Source organism: Hipposideros armiger, unplaced genomic scaffold, assembly GCF_001890085.2.
Source record: "Hipposideros armiger isolate ML-2016 unplaced genomic scaffold, ASM189008v1 scaffold_560, whole genome shotgun sequence".
Taxonomy (NCBI): domain Eukaryota; kingdom Metazoa; phylum Chordata; class Mammalia; order Chiroptera; family Hipposideridae; genus Hipposideros; species Hipposideros armiger.
This window is the reverse complement of record NW_017731910.1, coordinates 450,041-466,805: the sequence shown is the minus strand read 5'-3', so window position 1 is coordinate 466,805 and position 16,765 is coordinate 450,041. Positions and strand designations below refer to the sequence as shown.

The window sequence follows — 16,765 nt, the reverse complement described above, 5'->3', positions numbered from 1 at the left end:
TTCTTTCAAATCCAGCCTCCATGTTAAGGATAAGTCAGTTTGTGGTGTAATATGAAAGGCATGCGTGCATTTGGATCTGAAAAACTTGCTGTTTCCTAACTGTGCCACCTGGGAAGTTAATTATCCTCTGAGTCTGTTTACTAATCTTTCCAGTGGATAATCAAATTTGCTTTCCAGGGTGCTAATGAGGACCAGTGAGCTCATGTATGCAAAGCATTTAGCAGAGTAAGGTCTCAGAGTTGATGAGGAAAGGTTAGTTTCTTTCTTCCCCTCTTACCTTTCATCATGTCACTTTTTGCCTGAGCAAACAACCAAACAAAAGAGAACAAGAAAAAAATAAACTGCAAGACCTCATGGCCCTTAAACACTATTTCAACGAATTCCTCTGCCTGGTAAAATCTGACCAAGTTGCCAATTCCCATTAGTTTCTCACTAGGCTCTTCTAACACATCTTCCACTTGAGAGAGAGCAACATTACTGCATTCTGCTTGGTTCATTTTTGCCTTGCTTCAAAAATATTCCCTATATGCCGTATATTCTCTAACTATCATATTGCACTTTCTCACCAAGGTACAGGGTGAAATCCCACCTCTTCAACGAGTGTTCCTGGAAAGACCCAGCTCCTACTGATCCAACTGTTTTTTGAAACCTGTAGGCATTTCAGAGTTTGTATCACCAATTTAATTAGGAACTCATCTGTTTTAATCTTGAATTCTTTCTTGCTTGTTATTCTTTTTCTCAGCTGGGACATAAGATTTTTGAAGACTGGAAGCATGCTTTATCTTTATTTGTAACTCACAATGGGTGGCAGGTACTGAGTCATAAACTCGGTTGACTGTTTGATGCCCAAATTCCTTCTAGCTGCCTTTAAATTATCGGGTACTTTTCTAATGCTGCTGATTCTATCTGAGCCACATGGTTTTCCCTCTGGGAAATTGAAAATCTCAGCCTTGTTCTGAAATTTCTAGAACAAAAGTCCGAAGTTCCAATGCTCATAGGGTCCATGCAGATTCATAAGAGAAGGGGCCGGTGTAATAATTCAGGGATTGGTGGGGGTGTGGGCGACTCGAATGAGCGTGCCCTGTCCAGAGGCATAAGCACTTCTCAGGTCCTGCTAATTGTCGCATGTAGGCATTTGAGTCCACGTGCTTTACTTTGATAAGAGAAGCCCAAAATCTAAATATTTACATAAAAGTTCTCAATGTTCTAACTTGGACAAATATTTCAAAGGATTTCAAAACATTACTGGCCAAATGAAAGATATCTGAGCACCAAGAAGAGCATATGATTTACCAGAGTGGTGGTTTTCGATCTTGTCTGCCAGTTAGCGTCACTTGGGGAGCTTTGAAAACTCCCGATGTCTAGGCCACAGATCAGGCCACCTAAGTCAGAATCTCCGGGGCTGTGCCCCAGGCATTAATTTTTTTTTCAAAGCTAACCAGTTGATTCAATGTGCAATTCAATTTTTTACCACTGTGTTGGAGACTCTAGTCTACGTTCTAATTTCTTTTGTAAATTTAGTAGTGGTATTATTTGCAAGGAATAACTGAGGCCTTAGATGATCTCACTGTGATTAAATGACTTAATTGGTATGAACATTAAAACACTCAACTCCACAACTTCTGCTTCACTTGCCTTGTGACTTCTGCCATGTAGTACCAAGTATCTGGTATCTTCAGCTAATTCCATTTAGTCAGTTGATGCTAAAGGAAAAAAAGTCCTTTTTTGTGTTTTAGACATAAATGTTAATTCATTCAATAAAATTAAATTTTCTAATGCTATTTGTTTACTCTCAGTAGTAATTTTTGCTCTATTTTTAAAAATTAGCTTTTTTTGAGAATGAATAGCTTCATATGTCCAGGGTAAAATAATTAACACTGTAACTATTTTTCAGTCTCAATATGTCAAATCACGCCTGCTAATGATAGCTTCTGAAGAACTTAAAAAAAAAATCCTTAAAGTTCTCAAGGAATGAATGTGTACATAAAGACAAAAGATAAAAATAGGGGCATTAAAATGTATTAACTATGATTCTCCATTTTAACCCCCAGGCTCTAAATCTTCAAACTCCCGTGTGGTTCATGATATCCAACCTTTGATTTTGCTGATTCAGTTCTGATGTTTTCTTTTCTGAAAGATTTTCAAATTTTTTTATAGGTAGTCTTAGAAACCCTGACCATTACCCCAACATTGAACTTATGTTCTTTATTTTTCTTGCTCTTCCTTTAATGTAGTTCATAGGTTTTAGTCATAGGGTTGTGAATAATTTAATAGATTAGATACATTAAGTATTGCCAGTATCTTGATCCATTCCTTAAATAACTTTGTCTTTTTTTGAGCTGCAATAGTCAAGATTTTAGTAATGTGGGAATTTCTGATAAACAGAAGATTTGGTGGCTATTACAGCCTACAGAGGCACTTCATTTTGTGAAATCATTGTATAACAAGGAAACCATTATGCCTCTGGAAAACTTTCAACTGTGATAATTTGAGAAATATAGAGAATAAAAACCAATTGCCCCAAGAGAAAAAATATAATCACTCATTGGAAGATATTATAATCAGAATTATAAATGTAAAAGCAACTGATAGGTGGTTTTAACAATTTGAAAAAGTATGATGGAATAATGAATTGCTTCTTTCAGAAGAGATGGCAATTATATTGAAGCCCAGAAATTTGATCTATATATTACTAAAGACTATATGAATAAAGGCTTAACTAGGTTACTTGGAAATGTACAGTAAAAATCATAATTAGTTCAAGGATTATATATGTACACCTTATGTCTATACCTTATGTCTGGAAGAAATAAATTTGTAGAAAAAGTATAAGAAATTAACATTGTATTTTAATCTGTTTTAGAGAAGTAATGATGCTTATTTAAAGCTTGAGTGAAAGCTTTTTTAGATCTTTAAATTGATCGTGATTTAATGTTGTTTGCCTACTTTAACTTACAGATGGATCTGTAGTAGCCAGGCCCCCCTGTGTCTAATTTGAAGTACTCTCATTTGGCTTTGAATGGTTTAAGTCTTATTTTCTTGTCATCCACTTTTTGAATTTAATTACACGTTTTAGGGGTGTGTGTGAGTGTGTATTACATTTTCTCCCACTAGATTATAAATTGCTTGAATGACTATGCACTTGCATTTATCTTCCTCTCTGTTCCTAGCACAATGCTTTGCACATAGTTGGCACTAATTAAGTGCTTTTAAAACACAGTGAATTAATTTTTATATATAATATGGCGGTTCATCATGACATTTGTAATTACCTACCTAATTGCTGAGCTGAAACACAGGGGGTCTGTTTTAAATCCTACATAACAAAACATTGGCAGGATAAAAGAAGGAAAAGAAGAAACCATTCAAATACTTACTCTGTAGTCACTTGATGTCACATAAAATATAGGGAGGAAGGCCAACCAGATGATGCATGTGGTGTACATGGTAAACCCAATGAACTTGGCTTCATTGAAATTTTCTGGGCACTTCCGCGTTTTGAAGGCATACACAGTGCATAAGATCACCAGGACCACATCGTAGGTAAGTGAGATCAACATGCTGGAATCTTTGACATTGCATTTTAAGGTGACTATTTCCCGCTTCTCTGAAAGGGTGTACCGCCTGGTGCCTGGAACCTCTAGGATGAGCCACACAGACACCACCACAATTTGCACCAGTATCAGACCCAGGCAGATGAAAACCTGAGAACTTGGGCTGATGAATTTTGGCCTCTGAGCGCCATTCTTTACCCCATTGAAGATGCGGGCAATGCAGTTTGTTTTGGTCAGCAGGGCTGAGTAACAGATAGCAAAGGAGGTCCCCAGTCCTAGTCGGCGCAATGTGCATATGACTGGTGACGGCTTGGCAATGAAGAAGAATGTCATGCAATAGGACAGGCCAACCCCAAACAACAAGATATAGCAGAGCTCCCGACCTGATGCTTTGACCAAGGGTGTATTGTTGTGCTTGATAAAAACAGTCACAACCATGCATGTACATGCGAAACCCAGGCAGGCAATGGTGACAGGACCAATGGCCCAGGCATCTTCCCACTTGATGTAGTCTTCAGGGAGGTCAAAGCATCCAGATAGGTCTGCAGTGGGCCATTGACCAAGGCCGCAATCCATACAGGTAAACTCATCAGCCAGGTATTCGTAGGGCTCGCAGGGGATGCAGATCCAGCAGCAGACATCCCCTGGTTGCATATTCTTCATTTCATTGGGGGCACAGGGGTCACTGCACTGGGAAGTGGGGATTGAGTTCTGGGACCAGTGGATCAAGTCGACATCTAGCCATAAGGTCTCTGCCCAGTGACCAACCTTCAAGTAGGAATACTTGCCACCCACATACTGGAAATTAAACACGTTGTATCGTCCCATTCCATCTCCAAAAGTGTCAAACTTGACAATGCTATCTGCACCTTTATTTGGGTTGAATGGAGCTGTGAATGTAAAGTGAAAGAAAGGGAAAAAAAGAACATTGTTTATGTGGCTTAGGTGTGATCAGTCAATTACTTTATGTCATACACTTAGCAAAACTGAAATAACAGGGAATAGGGATTCCAAGGCCAAAATAATTTATCAATTACCATTGAAGTTACACATTAAAAATGACTAGAGTACTTGTGTATTCATAAATTAATTCACTTAACATTCCTGAGTGTCTCCTGGGTGCCAAGTGCCAGTGACAATTATGAGCACAATACAATGCCTGCCTTCAAAGGAGCTTCTAATGTAACAGCAACTGGCGAGTATGTGGTCATAGTCTATGTGGTATGAAAATGTTCATCTCTTGAAAGATTTCACAATAGGAATTGGATAAAAATATCTATCTCATCCTTATATTTACATATAGCTACCTTAATATTTTCATAAAAATACACAATAGAATTTCTCTTCTTCAAAATGAGAAAAAAAATGTCATGATAAATGTGTGGTATGCTTCTTTTAAACAGTTCAGATGATTCAGCAGGGGGAAAAAAATGAAAACCCACCCATAATTGTTCAACTCTAATATGTTCATGTTTTAGAGAACATTCATTCTGACTACATATATGTATGTGTCTATGTATAGCATGCTCCTATCCAGATAAACACAAAACCTGGATATTGTTAAGGCACCAACAGTAGGAAGAACGTAGGTAACTATGCTTTAAAGTTTGTTCCTAATGATAAAGGGTCAGTCATCTTCAGCCCAATGAGCTGCCCTCAACCCTGTCCCTTTCTTATAGCTCTCTATGAGCTCCTAAGCAGCAGCTCTCTAAGCATCTATATTTCTTCTTATAGTTGATGCTCATCATGTCTTTCTTGCCAATGTCAGCTGCCACTCTGATCACCAATTTTTATTCCTCCTGCTCTTGGTCTACTGTGTACCTCCTGTTTCACACTGCCAAACTTTACTCTTTCCTTAGATGTACAAGAATGGTGCCTATGTCTACAAGATGCCCAGACAAACTCTATTAGTCAGAATAGACTTGTCTGTATCGATAAATAAACCCCAAATTGTTTATCTTGCCCTCATGCAGCAGTCTAAGGTCTTGGTGTGTGTCCCTCCTCCACACAGTGATTCAGGAACCCAGGTTCCTTACATCTTGAAGCTGTACCAATTCCTAGAGCCTCTTCCTCATCAGTGCCCATCCAGTACAAGAAGAAAGGGAGTGTGAAGCAGGTATACCTATTGCTTAAAAGTGTAACCCTGAAAGTGACACATGTTTTCATTCACATTTATTGATTAGAAATTAGTTACAGGACCACACCAAGTTCAAGAGAGCCTTGGGAATGTGGTTTAGCTAATGTGCCCAACTACAATCCAGTGGAATAAGAATGTTGAATTCCGAGGACACTGTGATCGATCTCTTACTCTGTGGGTATTTCCTGTCTTTCTTGCCTCCTGCCTGAGCTTTGTTCCACCATTTCTGGAGCTCATGTTGTTTCACCCAGTAGGAAACATCTTACTATTCTTGGGTCTAGTTATTTTATGGAGGAAAAGTGTCCCTCAGTGAGTTACTTGGGTCCTTGAGGAAATAAAACTTCACATTTTACCAAATAGACTTCCCTTGCTTAAGACACATAGGTGCCCCTACATTGCTGGGTTGGGTGGTTTACAGTAACATTCCATACCACATATAAAATCCATTACAAATGTAGTTATGCCAAATTTATTCCTTACTTATTATGATTTTTTTCTCTTAATGATCTTGTATCTCACCTGCCATTTCACTTTACTAACCTCTATCTAGCTTTCCGCCACATTCGCCAAACCCATCACATATGTCTGCATGCGTCTGTACTCCAGCTGTGGATTGGCTTCGACTTTCCAGTGAGACCGAGTGATGTAGCTGGATGAGTGCATAGTTTTGGATTTAGATGAACTATATGTGATTCTCATCTCTGCCTTTTAATAGTCACCTATCTTTAGGCAAATTAACCTTTCTGACTCCGTTCCTTAATCTGCATATTATAAGTGAAAATTATAAGGTAATATAAAAATACTAAATAGGTTGAACATTTTCTACTGATTAATAACACTTGCCAAATATTAAATAGCATGATATTCAGCTCTCTATGTTATTTGTTGTTTCTCTTGCTCTCTTTCCACAGCATTATGATCTCTTTGCAACTACTACAGCTTTTTGCTATGCTTTAATATCTGTTAGGACAAGTGAACATAAGAGTTGAAGCATTATTACTGTAGTTTCAGGAGTAGAAATCAATTTCAGAAATCTTATGTCACATAATAAATTTGTTTAGTCTATGATTAGAAAAATTGCATTAAGAATTTTAGGGACTCCTTTCATATGTTATAAAAATGTAAGTAAAATGTTGAATATTTTAACCCATTTTACATCAAGTATAAGAATTTCAGATGTGTGATTAATTTTTTACTCTTTGCAACCAATCTCCACCAATGTTCCGTTGATATTATTGAATTTTCAGGAAAATATTTGTTAAAGGAATATGTTTTACACTTTTTATTTAAACATTTCACTATTGTCACAAACATGAATGCAGTTTTTTGAAAGTAATATATTTAACAGGTGAGAAAACTGATTGTTTTGTGTGTTCTGAGCTGGAGAGGGATATTGATAAGATTGTTGGCATGTGAGCTAATGACATAAGTACTACAGATGTAAAACGTTCTTTTTACAAATCTTTTTCGGAAATCATCTAATATCATCAACTGAATATTGGGGAGACTGTTACCTAGTTGAGGATAACAAAATTAATAACACAACTGAGGTTTTTACACTTGATGCAAAATGTGTTAAAATATTAAACATTTTACTTATTTGTAACATATAAAAGGAGTTCCCAAATTCTTAATGCAGTTTTGTAAACATAGAATACAAAAACTTAGTTTGATATAACAAAAGAATTCTGAAATTAATTCCTACTCCTGAAAATATAATAATATTTCAATTCTCATTTTTTCTTAATTGTTTGAAAATGTTGAGCATTAACATATTTTTTAAAGATGCTAAGTAAAGCACTTTAGCTCTGGCTTTTACATAATGTTGCCTCTATTTTTCATGAGGTTATTTTAAAATAGAATATATTTAGACTTTTCATCAGTTTTTTTCCTCCCTACCTTTTTATTTTGAAAAATTTCAAATCTACAGAAATGATGAAAGAGAAGTATAATGGATATAATAGCATTGGAATCACTTAGAATTAACTAATTGTTAACATTTTCTCACATTTGCCTTTTTTCTTTTTTTCTGTTTTGTTAAAATATTGATATTAAATATTTGCTGTTAAAAAGTATAAAAATATGGAGTATCAATATTGATATAGAACAAGAGTTGGAAAAGCATGGCCTGTGGGCCAAATTATTCCTGTTGCCTATTTTTTAAATAAAGCTTTATTGGCACACAGCCTTACTTATTTGTTAACATACTAACTATGGCTGCTTTTCCACTAAAACAGTAGAGCTGAGTAGTTGCACTAGAGGTTGTATGGCTTTAAAATATTTACTGTATAATGCATTTCATAAAAATTTGCACATTCCTAAAATAGAGCCAAGGGAACTCATACACAGCAATTTGGGGCACACAATTTGGTATTAAACTTAAATATTTGCATATTTATGAGCCAGAAATCACATTCTTATACATGTACCCTAGAGAAATTTTTGCACATATGTGCCAAAAACATGTGGATGAATGTTATTAGTACTGTTTATAAGGGGAAAAACTAGAAACAACTTCAATTTCCAACAGCACTCAAAAATTATTTTGTGGATTATTCACTATCTTATACTATTGTGAAATTAAACTAACAACAGTTACCGGAAAGAAGATGAATGTGTTTTAGAAACAATATTGTGTGAAAAGACTGTATGATCCTACTTTTATAAAGTTCAAAGATGAACAAAAACCAAACATATTATTTGAGAATGCATATAATTTATATATACAAATTAAAAAAATAGTTTATATATACAAATTATAATCAGAAAGAAAACATTTCAATGGCATCTAGAGCAATAAAAAATCAGGATACATTTAACAAAATATGTGAAAGACCTATATGAAGACTAATGAAAGACCAAAAAAAAAAGCTAGAATAAATGAAAAGACATACCATGTTACTGAATAGGATTCAATTCTCTCTTAGTTGATTTTAATAATAACAATACATAAATATTAAATTTCAATAAAAATACCAACTTAAAAAAACCAAAAACTAAACGAGTCGATCTGAAAGTTTATATGGAAATATAAATCAGTAAGAGTGTTCAGGAAAAAGAAAAGAAATGAGGGATCACTAGCACTACCAGATATTAATACATATTACAAATCCTCAATCATTAAAAGAGTGTGATACTCAGCAATCCTGAGAAATAAGAATGAATTGGGAGTTATCATGCTACCCAACATGCTGCAGGGCTATAGTAATCAAAACAGACATATAGATCAATGGAACAGAGTAGAGAGCCCAGAAATAAATCCATGCCTATACGGTCATTTAATCTATGACAAAGGAAGCAAGAATTTACATTGGGATAAACACAGCCTATATAATAAATGGTGCTGAGAAAACTAGACAGGTACATACAAAAAAAATGAAACTGGACCACCTTTTTACACCATATACAAGAATTAACTCAAAATGGATTAAAGACTTAAATGTAAGACCCGAAACCATAAAACTCCTAGAAGAAAATATAGGAAGTAAATTTGCAGCCATTGCCATTAGTAATATTTTCACTGATGTATCCCCTTGGGCAAGGGAAGCAAAAGAAAAAATAAACATACAGGACTACATCAAACTAAAAAAGATTTTTCACAGTGAAGGAAACCATCAACAACAAAAAGAGTCATCCTACTCAACTGGAGAAGATATTTGCCAATGACATGTGATAAGGAGTTAATATGCAATTTATATAAAAAAACAACTCATACCACTCAATATAAAAAACCGAACAAGCCAATCAAAAAATGGGCAGAGGACATTTCTCTAAAGAGGACATACAGGTGGCCAATAAACATATGAAAAAATGCTCAACATCACTAATCATCAGAGAAATGGAAATAAAAACCACAATGAGATACCACCTCACTCCTGTCAGAATGGCTATCATCAATAAATCCACAAACAACAAGTGTTGGCGAGGATGTGGAGAAAAGGGAACCCTCATGCACTGTTGGTGAGATTGCAAATTGATACAGCCACTATGCAAAACACTATGGAGGTTCCTCAAAAAATTAAAAATAGAACTAACTTATGACCCAGCAATGCCACTCCTGGGTATTTATCCAAAGAAATCGAAAACACTAATTCAGAAAGATGTATGCACCCCTATGTTTTTTGCAGCACTATTCACAATAGCCAAGATATGGAAGCAACCAAAATGCCCATCAATAGACCATTGGATACAGAAACTGTGGTATATTTATACAATGGAGTATTACTCTGCTATAAAAAAGAATGAAATCTTACCATTTACAACAACATGGATGGACCTAGAGGGTATTATGCTAAGTGAATTAAGTCAGACTGAGAAAGGCAAATACCATATTATCTCACTTATATGTGGAATCTAAAGAACAGAATAAATGAGCCAACAAAACAGAAATAGAGGGACAGAGCACAGAGAAAAAGCTGATGGTTGTTAGATGGGAAGGGGTGCTGGGGGATGGGGCAGAATGTGAAGGGATTAGGAAGTACAAGTTATAGTCACAAAATAGTCACAGGGATGTGAAATACAATATGGGGAATATAATCAGTAATGTTGTAAAGATCATGTAGTGTGCCAGCTGGGTACTAGACTTAGCAGGGGGATCACTTCATGGATGGTGTAGATGCCTGTCCAGGTGTGCAGCACAGTGGACAGGCATCTACACGTGTCATCCATGAAGTGATCCCTCTGTTAAGCCCAGTGCCCATCTGGCACCCTACAACACACACACACACACACACACACACACACACACACACACACTGTGCCAAAAAAATGTATACACATTTTTAAGAAAGGAAAAAATTGTATTAATTTTAATACTCAATATACACCAATAACAAAAGATGAATACAAGTCTGGTTTGACTTCTGCAATTACAAGAGGTGCTCAGAGTGGTTACCATCAACATCCAGACATATCTGATTACAGTGAACTATTGCTTGAGCACAGATAACATCTCCTAAAATGTGTATACTTTTTTTGGCATCCCCAGTTGTGTGCATATATATATATATATATATATATATATATATATATATATATATAAAACACAAATGGTGCTGGGACAACTGTGTGTGTGTGTGTGTGTGTGTGTGTGAGATGGATGTAAAGTACAGCATAGGGAATAGAGTCAATGATATTGTAACAGCTATATATGATGTCAGAGGGGTAGTAGACTTGTGGAGGTTATCACTTTGTGAGGGGTGTAAATGTCTAATCATTATGTTGTTTTGTATACCTGAAACTAATAATAATAATAATAATAATAATAATAATAATAATAATAGTGTGATGCTGACTCCTGAATACATGCAAAAACCAATGGAGTTGTATGAAATATCCATAAATAGACTCAATACATGCTAGAATTTTGCACATGATAAAGGTGGCATCTTAAACAATGAAGAAAGATATTCAATAAATGATGTCAGACAACTGTTTTTTAGTTAACTGGATTTAAATTTTATAACTTATACCCAAATAAATTCTAAAAGGATAAAAGTTTTATATGTGAAAAATAAAACCATACAGTTGTACAAATTTTTAAAAAAGGATGAATTACTTCAATATTGGAGTTGAGGAAGTCCTTTCTTTTTAATTAATACTGAAAATACAGAAACTATAAAACAAAAAATTAAATCTAATTATATGAAATTAACAAAATCTGAATAATAACCAATATAAGTATGACAGGAGCACAAATTACCAGCTAGGAAATAATATTTATAACTGATACTATAGATAATAGGTTTATTTATAATATATAGAAGATTCTAATAAACCAATGAAAAAATGATCAAAGAATATGAACAGGGATTTTACTAAAAGGGAAAACAAATAGTCCTGAAAAACAGGAAAATATATTCAACATCAGTTAAAGTAAAGAAAAATGCAGGGCCGGCTGAGTGGTGCGTTGGCTAAGAGCTGGCTTGGGATGCCAGAGGGCCCTGGTTTGGATCCCACATATGAGGGCCAGTGACCCTGCTCTCTACAGCTAAGATGCTGAACAACAGCTCGACCTGGAGCTGGGCTGCCAGTGAGTCGACGTTGCCATGGGCCACCATGTATAGCCAGCAGCCAGCGTGAGCGGCCAGCAGCAGCTGTGAGCGGCCGTCTAGAAGCCGGTGACTGACCTGCCTCGCCCGGGAAGAGCGCAATGATGGTGCCAACTTGGGCCAGTGAAGCAACGTCCTCCACAACTAGACTGAAGAACAAAACGACAGCAACTTGTCTATTCCCCTTCCCCTCCCTAATTCCCCAATAAAATCTTTAAAAAAAAAAAAAGAAAAATGCGAATTGTTATAGGTAGAATAATAGTTCCTTTAAAGATGTCCTCTAGAAGCTTGAAAAGGAAGAAAAAAAGAAAGAAAAAGAGAAAAATGGATCCTCACCTAAAGCCTTCAGAAAGGAATTCAGTCCTGCTGACATCTTAATTTTTAGTTAGTGTGATCCATTTTGGATCCATTTGGATCTAATCTCCAGAACTGTTAGATAATAAATTTATGTTGATTTAAGTGAATAAGTTTGTGATAATTTGTTACAAAGGCAATAGAAAACTAATACAAAAAGTAAAACTCTTTTGCATTTGTACATGTATTTTGTTAATGAGGTTCTAGTGAAGCAAGAACTCCCTTACACTGGTGGGTAGGTAAACTGGTACACTTCCAGTGGAGGGTGACTTGGCAACATTTTTCAAAATTATAAATGCATGAAACTTTTGACTTGTAACCTGTGGAATGTATCCTACAAATATAGTTGCACATGTGTGAAATGATGTTTTGACCACGTTATTGCAGCATTGTTGATGACACACAAAAAAATAGGAAATGACCTTTAATGAATAAAATGGATTACTAACAGCTATGAAAAAATGAGGAAGCATTCTATATGCCACATATTATGGAGCTATGAAAAAAATCTAGCACATTGTTATCTGTAAAAAAGCAAGGTGTAATAAAGTAAACTTAATATAACATTTAGTATGTTATCTTTTATGTAACTAGGGAAAATAGAATCTATTCTTTCTTCTTTTATGTGCATAAAGGAACTCTGGAAGAATACTCAAGAATAGCGGTTACTAATGGGCAAGAGATGGGAAATGAAAAGATGATTGATGAAAATGGGAGGGAAATTTTTACTGAATTCTTTTATATACTTCTTGCATTTTGAAGCATATTACCTATTGAAAACATAACAAAAAAGGGAAAACATAATTCAACAATTAAGAATTATCAGACATTTAAGTAAACTTCTAACCTGAAAGAGAGAGACTGAAACAACCAGAAAAAAGAAACTTGGAGTAAACAGAGATAATGCAAGGAGCAAATGACAAAAGCTTTGAAACAATTATGTGCTCAGAGAGATAAGATGTTGTATCTATAAGATAGGTAAGGTATAGTCTTAAGAAGAAACATTGGGGAACAAGGCTGAGCTTTTGGAAATGAAATAGGAGAAATACAAATTCAATATAAGGGTTGAAAGAGAAACTTGAGAAATCTCCCAAAGTTTAACAAAAATACTGGGGTGGAAAGTAGAAAATAAAAAAGGAAAATTAGAGACTATTCTGTGAAATTTCAACATTCAATCAACAGTTCCAAAGAAAGAAAGAGAAAATAGAGGGAGGACATTATCAAGAGTCAAACTGAATCACTCTGGAGAATAGACTTGACCTAAGAAAGGGTGAAGCAAGAGACTGTTGTTCTTTCCTATAAGCTTATGAATTCATGTAAAAATTATGTACATGTATTATTTTGATAAAAATAAATTATAAAGTTAAAAAAGTGTAAAGAATAATTGAGCAAGGTCAGGCAACACAATTTACAAAGTAACTTCTGAAAATGATACTGCAGCAAATATAATCAGAGCTTGATCAGTGGGTGGTGAACACATATTACTTTTGGTAGAATTTTGTTTTTTAATATAAATTTACCTTTTACTAAATTTGTTTTGTTAAATATGTAATAAAGTATGGTACAGTGTCTAAAGCATTTAAATACATATAACATATTAAAGTAGTACTTCAAATAAGTGCATTAAAAATTCTAAATAAAAATCCATTGTCAGCAGAAGTGCCCTGATCTTCAGTTTGGAGTAAAGTGTTGTTGTGATTATACTAGAATGAGAAAGAATGAAAGGAGAACCTATAAGAAAAAGGTAAACTATGTCTGTCAAATATTCCACATGGGAGAATAATTCTGTTTCTGAATGGCTATTCCAAAAATGACTGGCCTAGGTAGTGAAGAGGAGGGTAAGAAAACCAAACTCTTTCTCAAGAGCTGCTGGAGTGACTTCAATTGACAGAGAAACTTGAAGCCCTTAGGGGATTGATCCTGTCACCTTCCTGATGTACTTAGGGTTGCCTCTAAGTCAAATGACTCACCTGGGAAGTAGTTCGAGTCTAGTGAACCATCACCATGGTTCTCTGTTGATCAGTTGAATAATTCTTTAGAATGAGGAAACGCTGGGGACTTTCCTATTTCTCAAGTTGAATTTCACCAAAGGAGTAAACATCATTTGAAATGGAAAAACAAACCACCTTTTGTTGTTGCGACAGCTTGAAAAACCCAAACTAAAGGTTGATAAAAGAATTGGAAAGATGGTGGAATTTTTTTTTGAAAAGACTTACAAACCTCAAAATCTAGTTTCAAGTCCCTTACTATGAGGCAAGACAAGTAGCCTAGGAATATGACAGCCCCCTCCAGGGTACAATGTGAGGCACCTCACTGGTTACACAAGTGACAAATGACTGTATCCAGCACCTGCAGCTGGAGAAAAATAAGAACCAGTTTCATCCAGCAAAGCCAATCCTGAGGACCTGATCTTTAGCTTATTATAATGTTATTTGCATTGACAGTTCAGGAGGAACCAAATAAGGAAGAAAAAGCAGGAAACAGAGGGTCCTGCCCCTGGGGAGAAGATGAATGAACCACTTCATTGGGATGGCACCAATTCCTGACTTGGTAGGGATAAATGATCCTGATTGTTACTTCTTCAGTGCAATTTGTTTTCTGAGTTCACTCACACTTTCCTCTCAAGTGTGCACTTCCATTTTCAATAAATCTCTTTCGCTTTCCTGCATGTGTCTCGCTCTTGAATTCTTTCCTGTGTGGAAACAAGAACCTGGTCACCACTGCTCTGGGTTGAGTCCTGCCTTGGACATCCCCGTGAGCCTCTAGGGACAACTACTCTAGTTCCTCAAAACCAGTTCCTTACTTTTCAGAAGGAGCCTGATGTAGCCTCAAGTCAGGAGAATGATTTCTCAATTTAGCTCATTATCCAATTAGTTCTGACCCCAGTTTGGATCGAATTTATTTGAAAAGCTTAGTAGCAGATAAGCAGTCCTCCCAGGGCCCACTTGATAGAGATGAGGTGAGTCAGTGCCTTACAGATATCACAGGTCGGTGGCAGGAGGGAATAAAATCAGCTCTATATTTTTTTCCTCTCAGACGAAGTCCAATTAAGGTGAGACAATAATGTGACTCAATATCACTGTCACTGCCTGGGTTCACGTTCATAAATACTAATGAAGATTGCAAAAGCTACTAATAGCAACGTGGCTCCAATTTTACAGCGTTTCACAACCAGGACCTAGCTGAGATTTCTGTGAACTAATTTGACGAATTGGAATAAAGACATAGGTAGATGAGACAGAAAATGGCATCTCCATTGAAAGACCTGTTAGAGGTCAAGAGGTAAAGCCATCAAATGCCTTAGGCTACAGCAAACAGAATCTTACAAACACCAATCAGCTGGGAGTAGGAAAGAATGAATCCTTGGCTATCAGTAAGTAATTCACCTGCCAATTAGAAACACAATTGCTGATGCATTTCCACGGTTATGTACCAACAGAGGGTAGCTGCTGGGGCAAAGGAACACCTAGATGTCTTAGACGCTCAACCTCACCTCTGAAAAATGCTCTGTAAGTACTGAAGGCTCACAGTGAACGTAGGTGTTTGAGAAAAGTTATTGAAAGATTGCTTTTTTTAATGGTGTGTGATGACTTTTGAAAAGAACTCTCTTCAGTTCTGAAAAGGTAGCATGGCTAATGCTTTTAATGCTTCATTATACATTTCACTTCATTATACGTTTTATTGTTTAGGTTCTACATATTATTGCTGAAATTTTCAGCCCTCAAAGCCACTCAGAAAGGAACACTGAGAATGAAGAATATGGAGGCACAGACAAAATAGCAGTGGGTGAAAACTAGTGAGCTTTTGATCCCCCCACCCCCAATCCAGGGGTCAGACTCAGGGCCCATCTTTGCTTCCATTATTAACTTAGCTGGAAGTCTCATGTTAGCCTCTGAATCTTTGGTTAGGGACCGTCTTTAATATGAGCTAATACTACTGTCACATCTCTATCTACCCTCTCTTCCCCAACTCCTGCTCTCCCTGTTACAAAATCTACTGCTTTGCTCACAATCCCTTGGATAAATGTTTAGATTTTAAAAAACTTTTAATTGAAATATACAACTAAAGGGTAAAAAGTAAGTGAATTATCACAAAGTGAACATACCCATGCAATATTATGGATGTTAAGAAATGGAACATTACCCGTCCCCTTGTTCCAGTCCCTACCTCCCCTTCTGTCCTCCCCAAAGGTAGCCACCATTATACCTTTTAGTACCATGAACTAGTTTGGCCTGATAGTAAACCTTACATTAATGTAATTATAACGCATGTACTATTTTCTATTAACATATTTTGCTCAAAATTAAGTTTGGTAAGATTTATTCCAGGTAGTGATGAAAAACTACAGCTGGTTCATTTTTACTGGTGCATAGAATTTTATGATATGGATGTGCCACAATTTTTTTCACCATATTTCTGTTATGGACATTTCTCTTTTTTTTTTTTTCCTTTAAATCTGTAGCCTAGGTGAATAATGCCCTTGTCTTTCACTGAGTTATCCCAGAAGCAAACTCAAGACATACTTGTAGATTTGAGTTCAAGAAGTTGACTTGGGAGTTTATAGGGGAGTGGAGAAGTAAGATATAGACAGGAGAAAGGTATCTGTGAGCGCACGCACGTCTCATTCTCACTCGGGTCTTTTGGGAGATGGTATAGAATGGGAGTTGGGA

General features: G+C 35.9%; 1 protein-coding gene across 3 annotated transcripts in view; it reads right to left on the bottom strand.

Annotated features, from left to right (window-relative positions):
• Window positions 1-16,765, bottom strand: part of GRM3 (glutamate metabotropic receptor 3) — a 231,070-nt gene that overhangs the window by 20,153 nt on the left and 194,152 nt on the right. For all 3 annotated transcript variants that reach the window (XM_019623736.1, XM_019623738.1, XM_019623737.1), the window contains exon 4: window positions 3,378-4,444. In XM_019623736.1, the coding sequence (XP_019479281.1) occupies window positions 3,378-4,444 (1,067 nt within the window). The remainder of the gene's footprint in view (window positions 1-3,377; window positions 4,445-16,765) is intronic.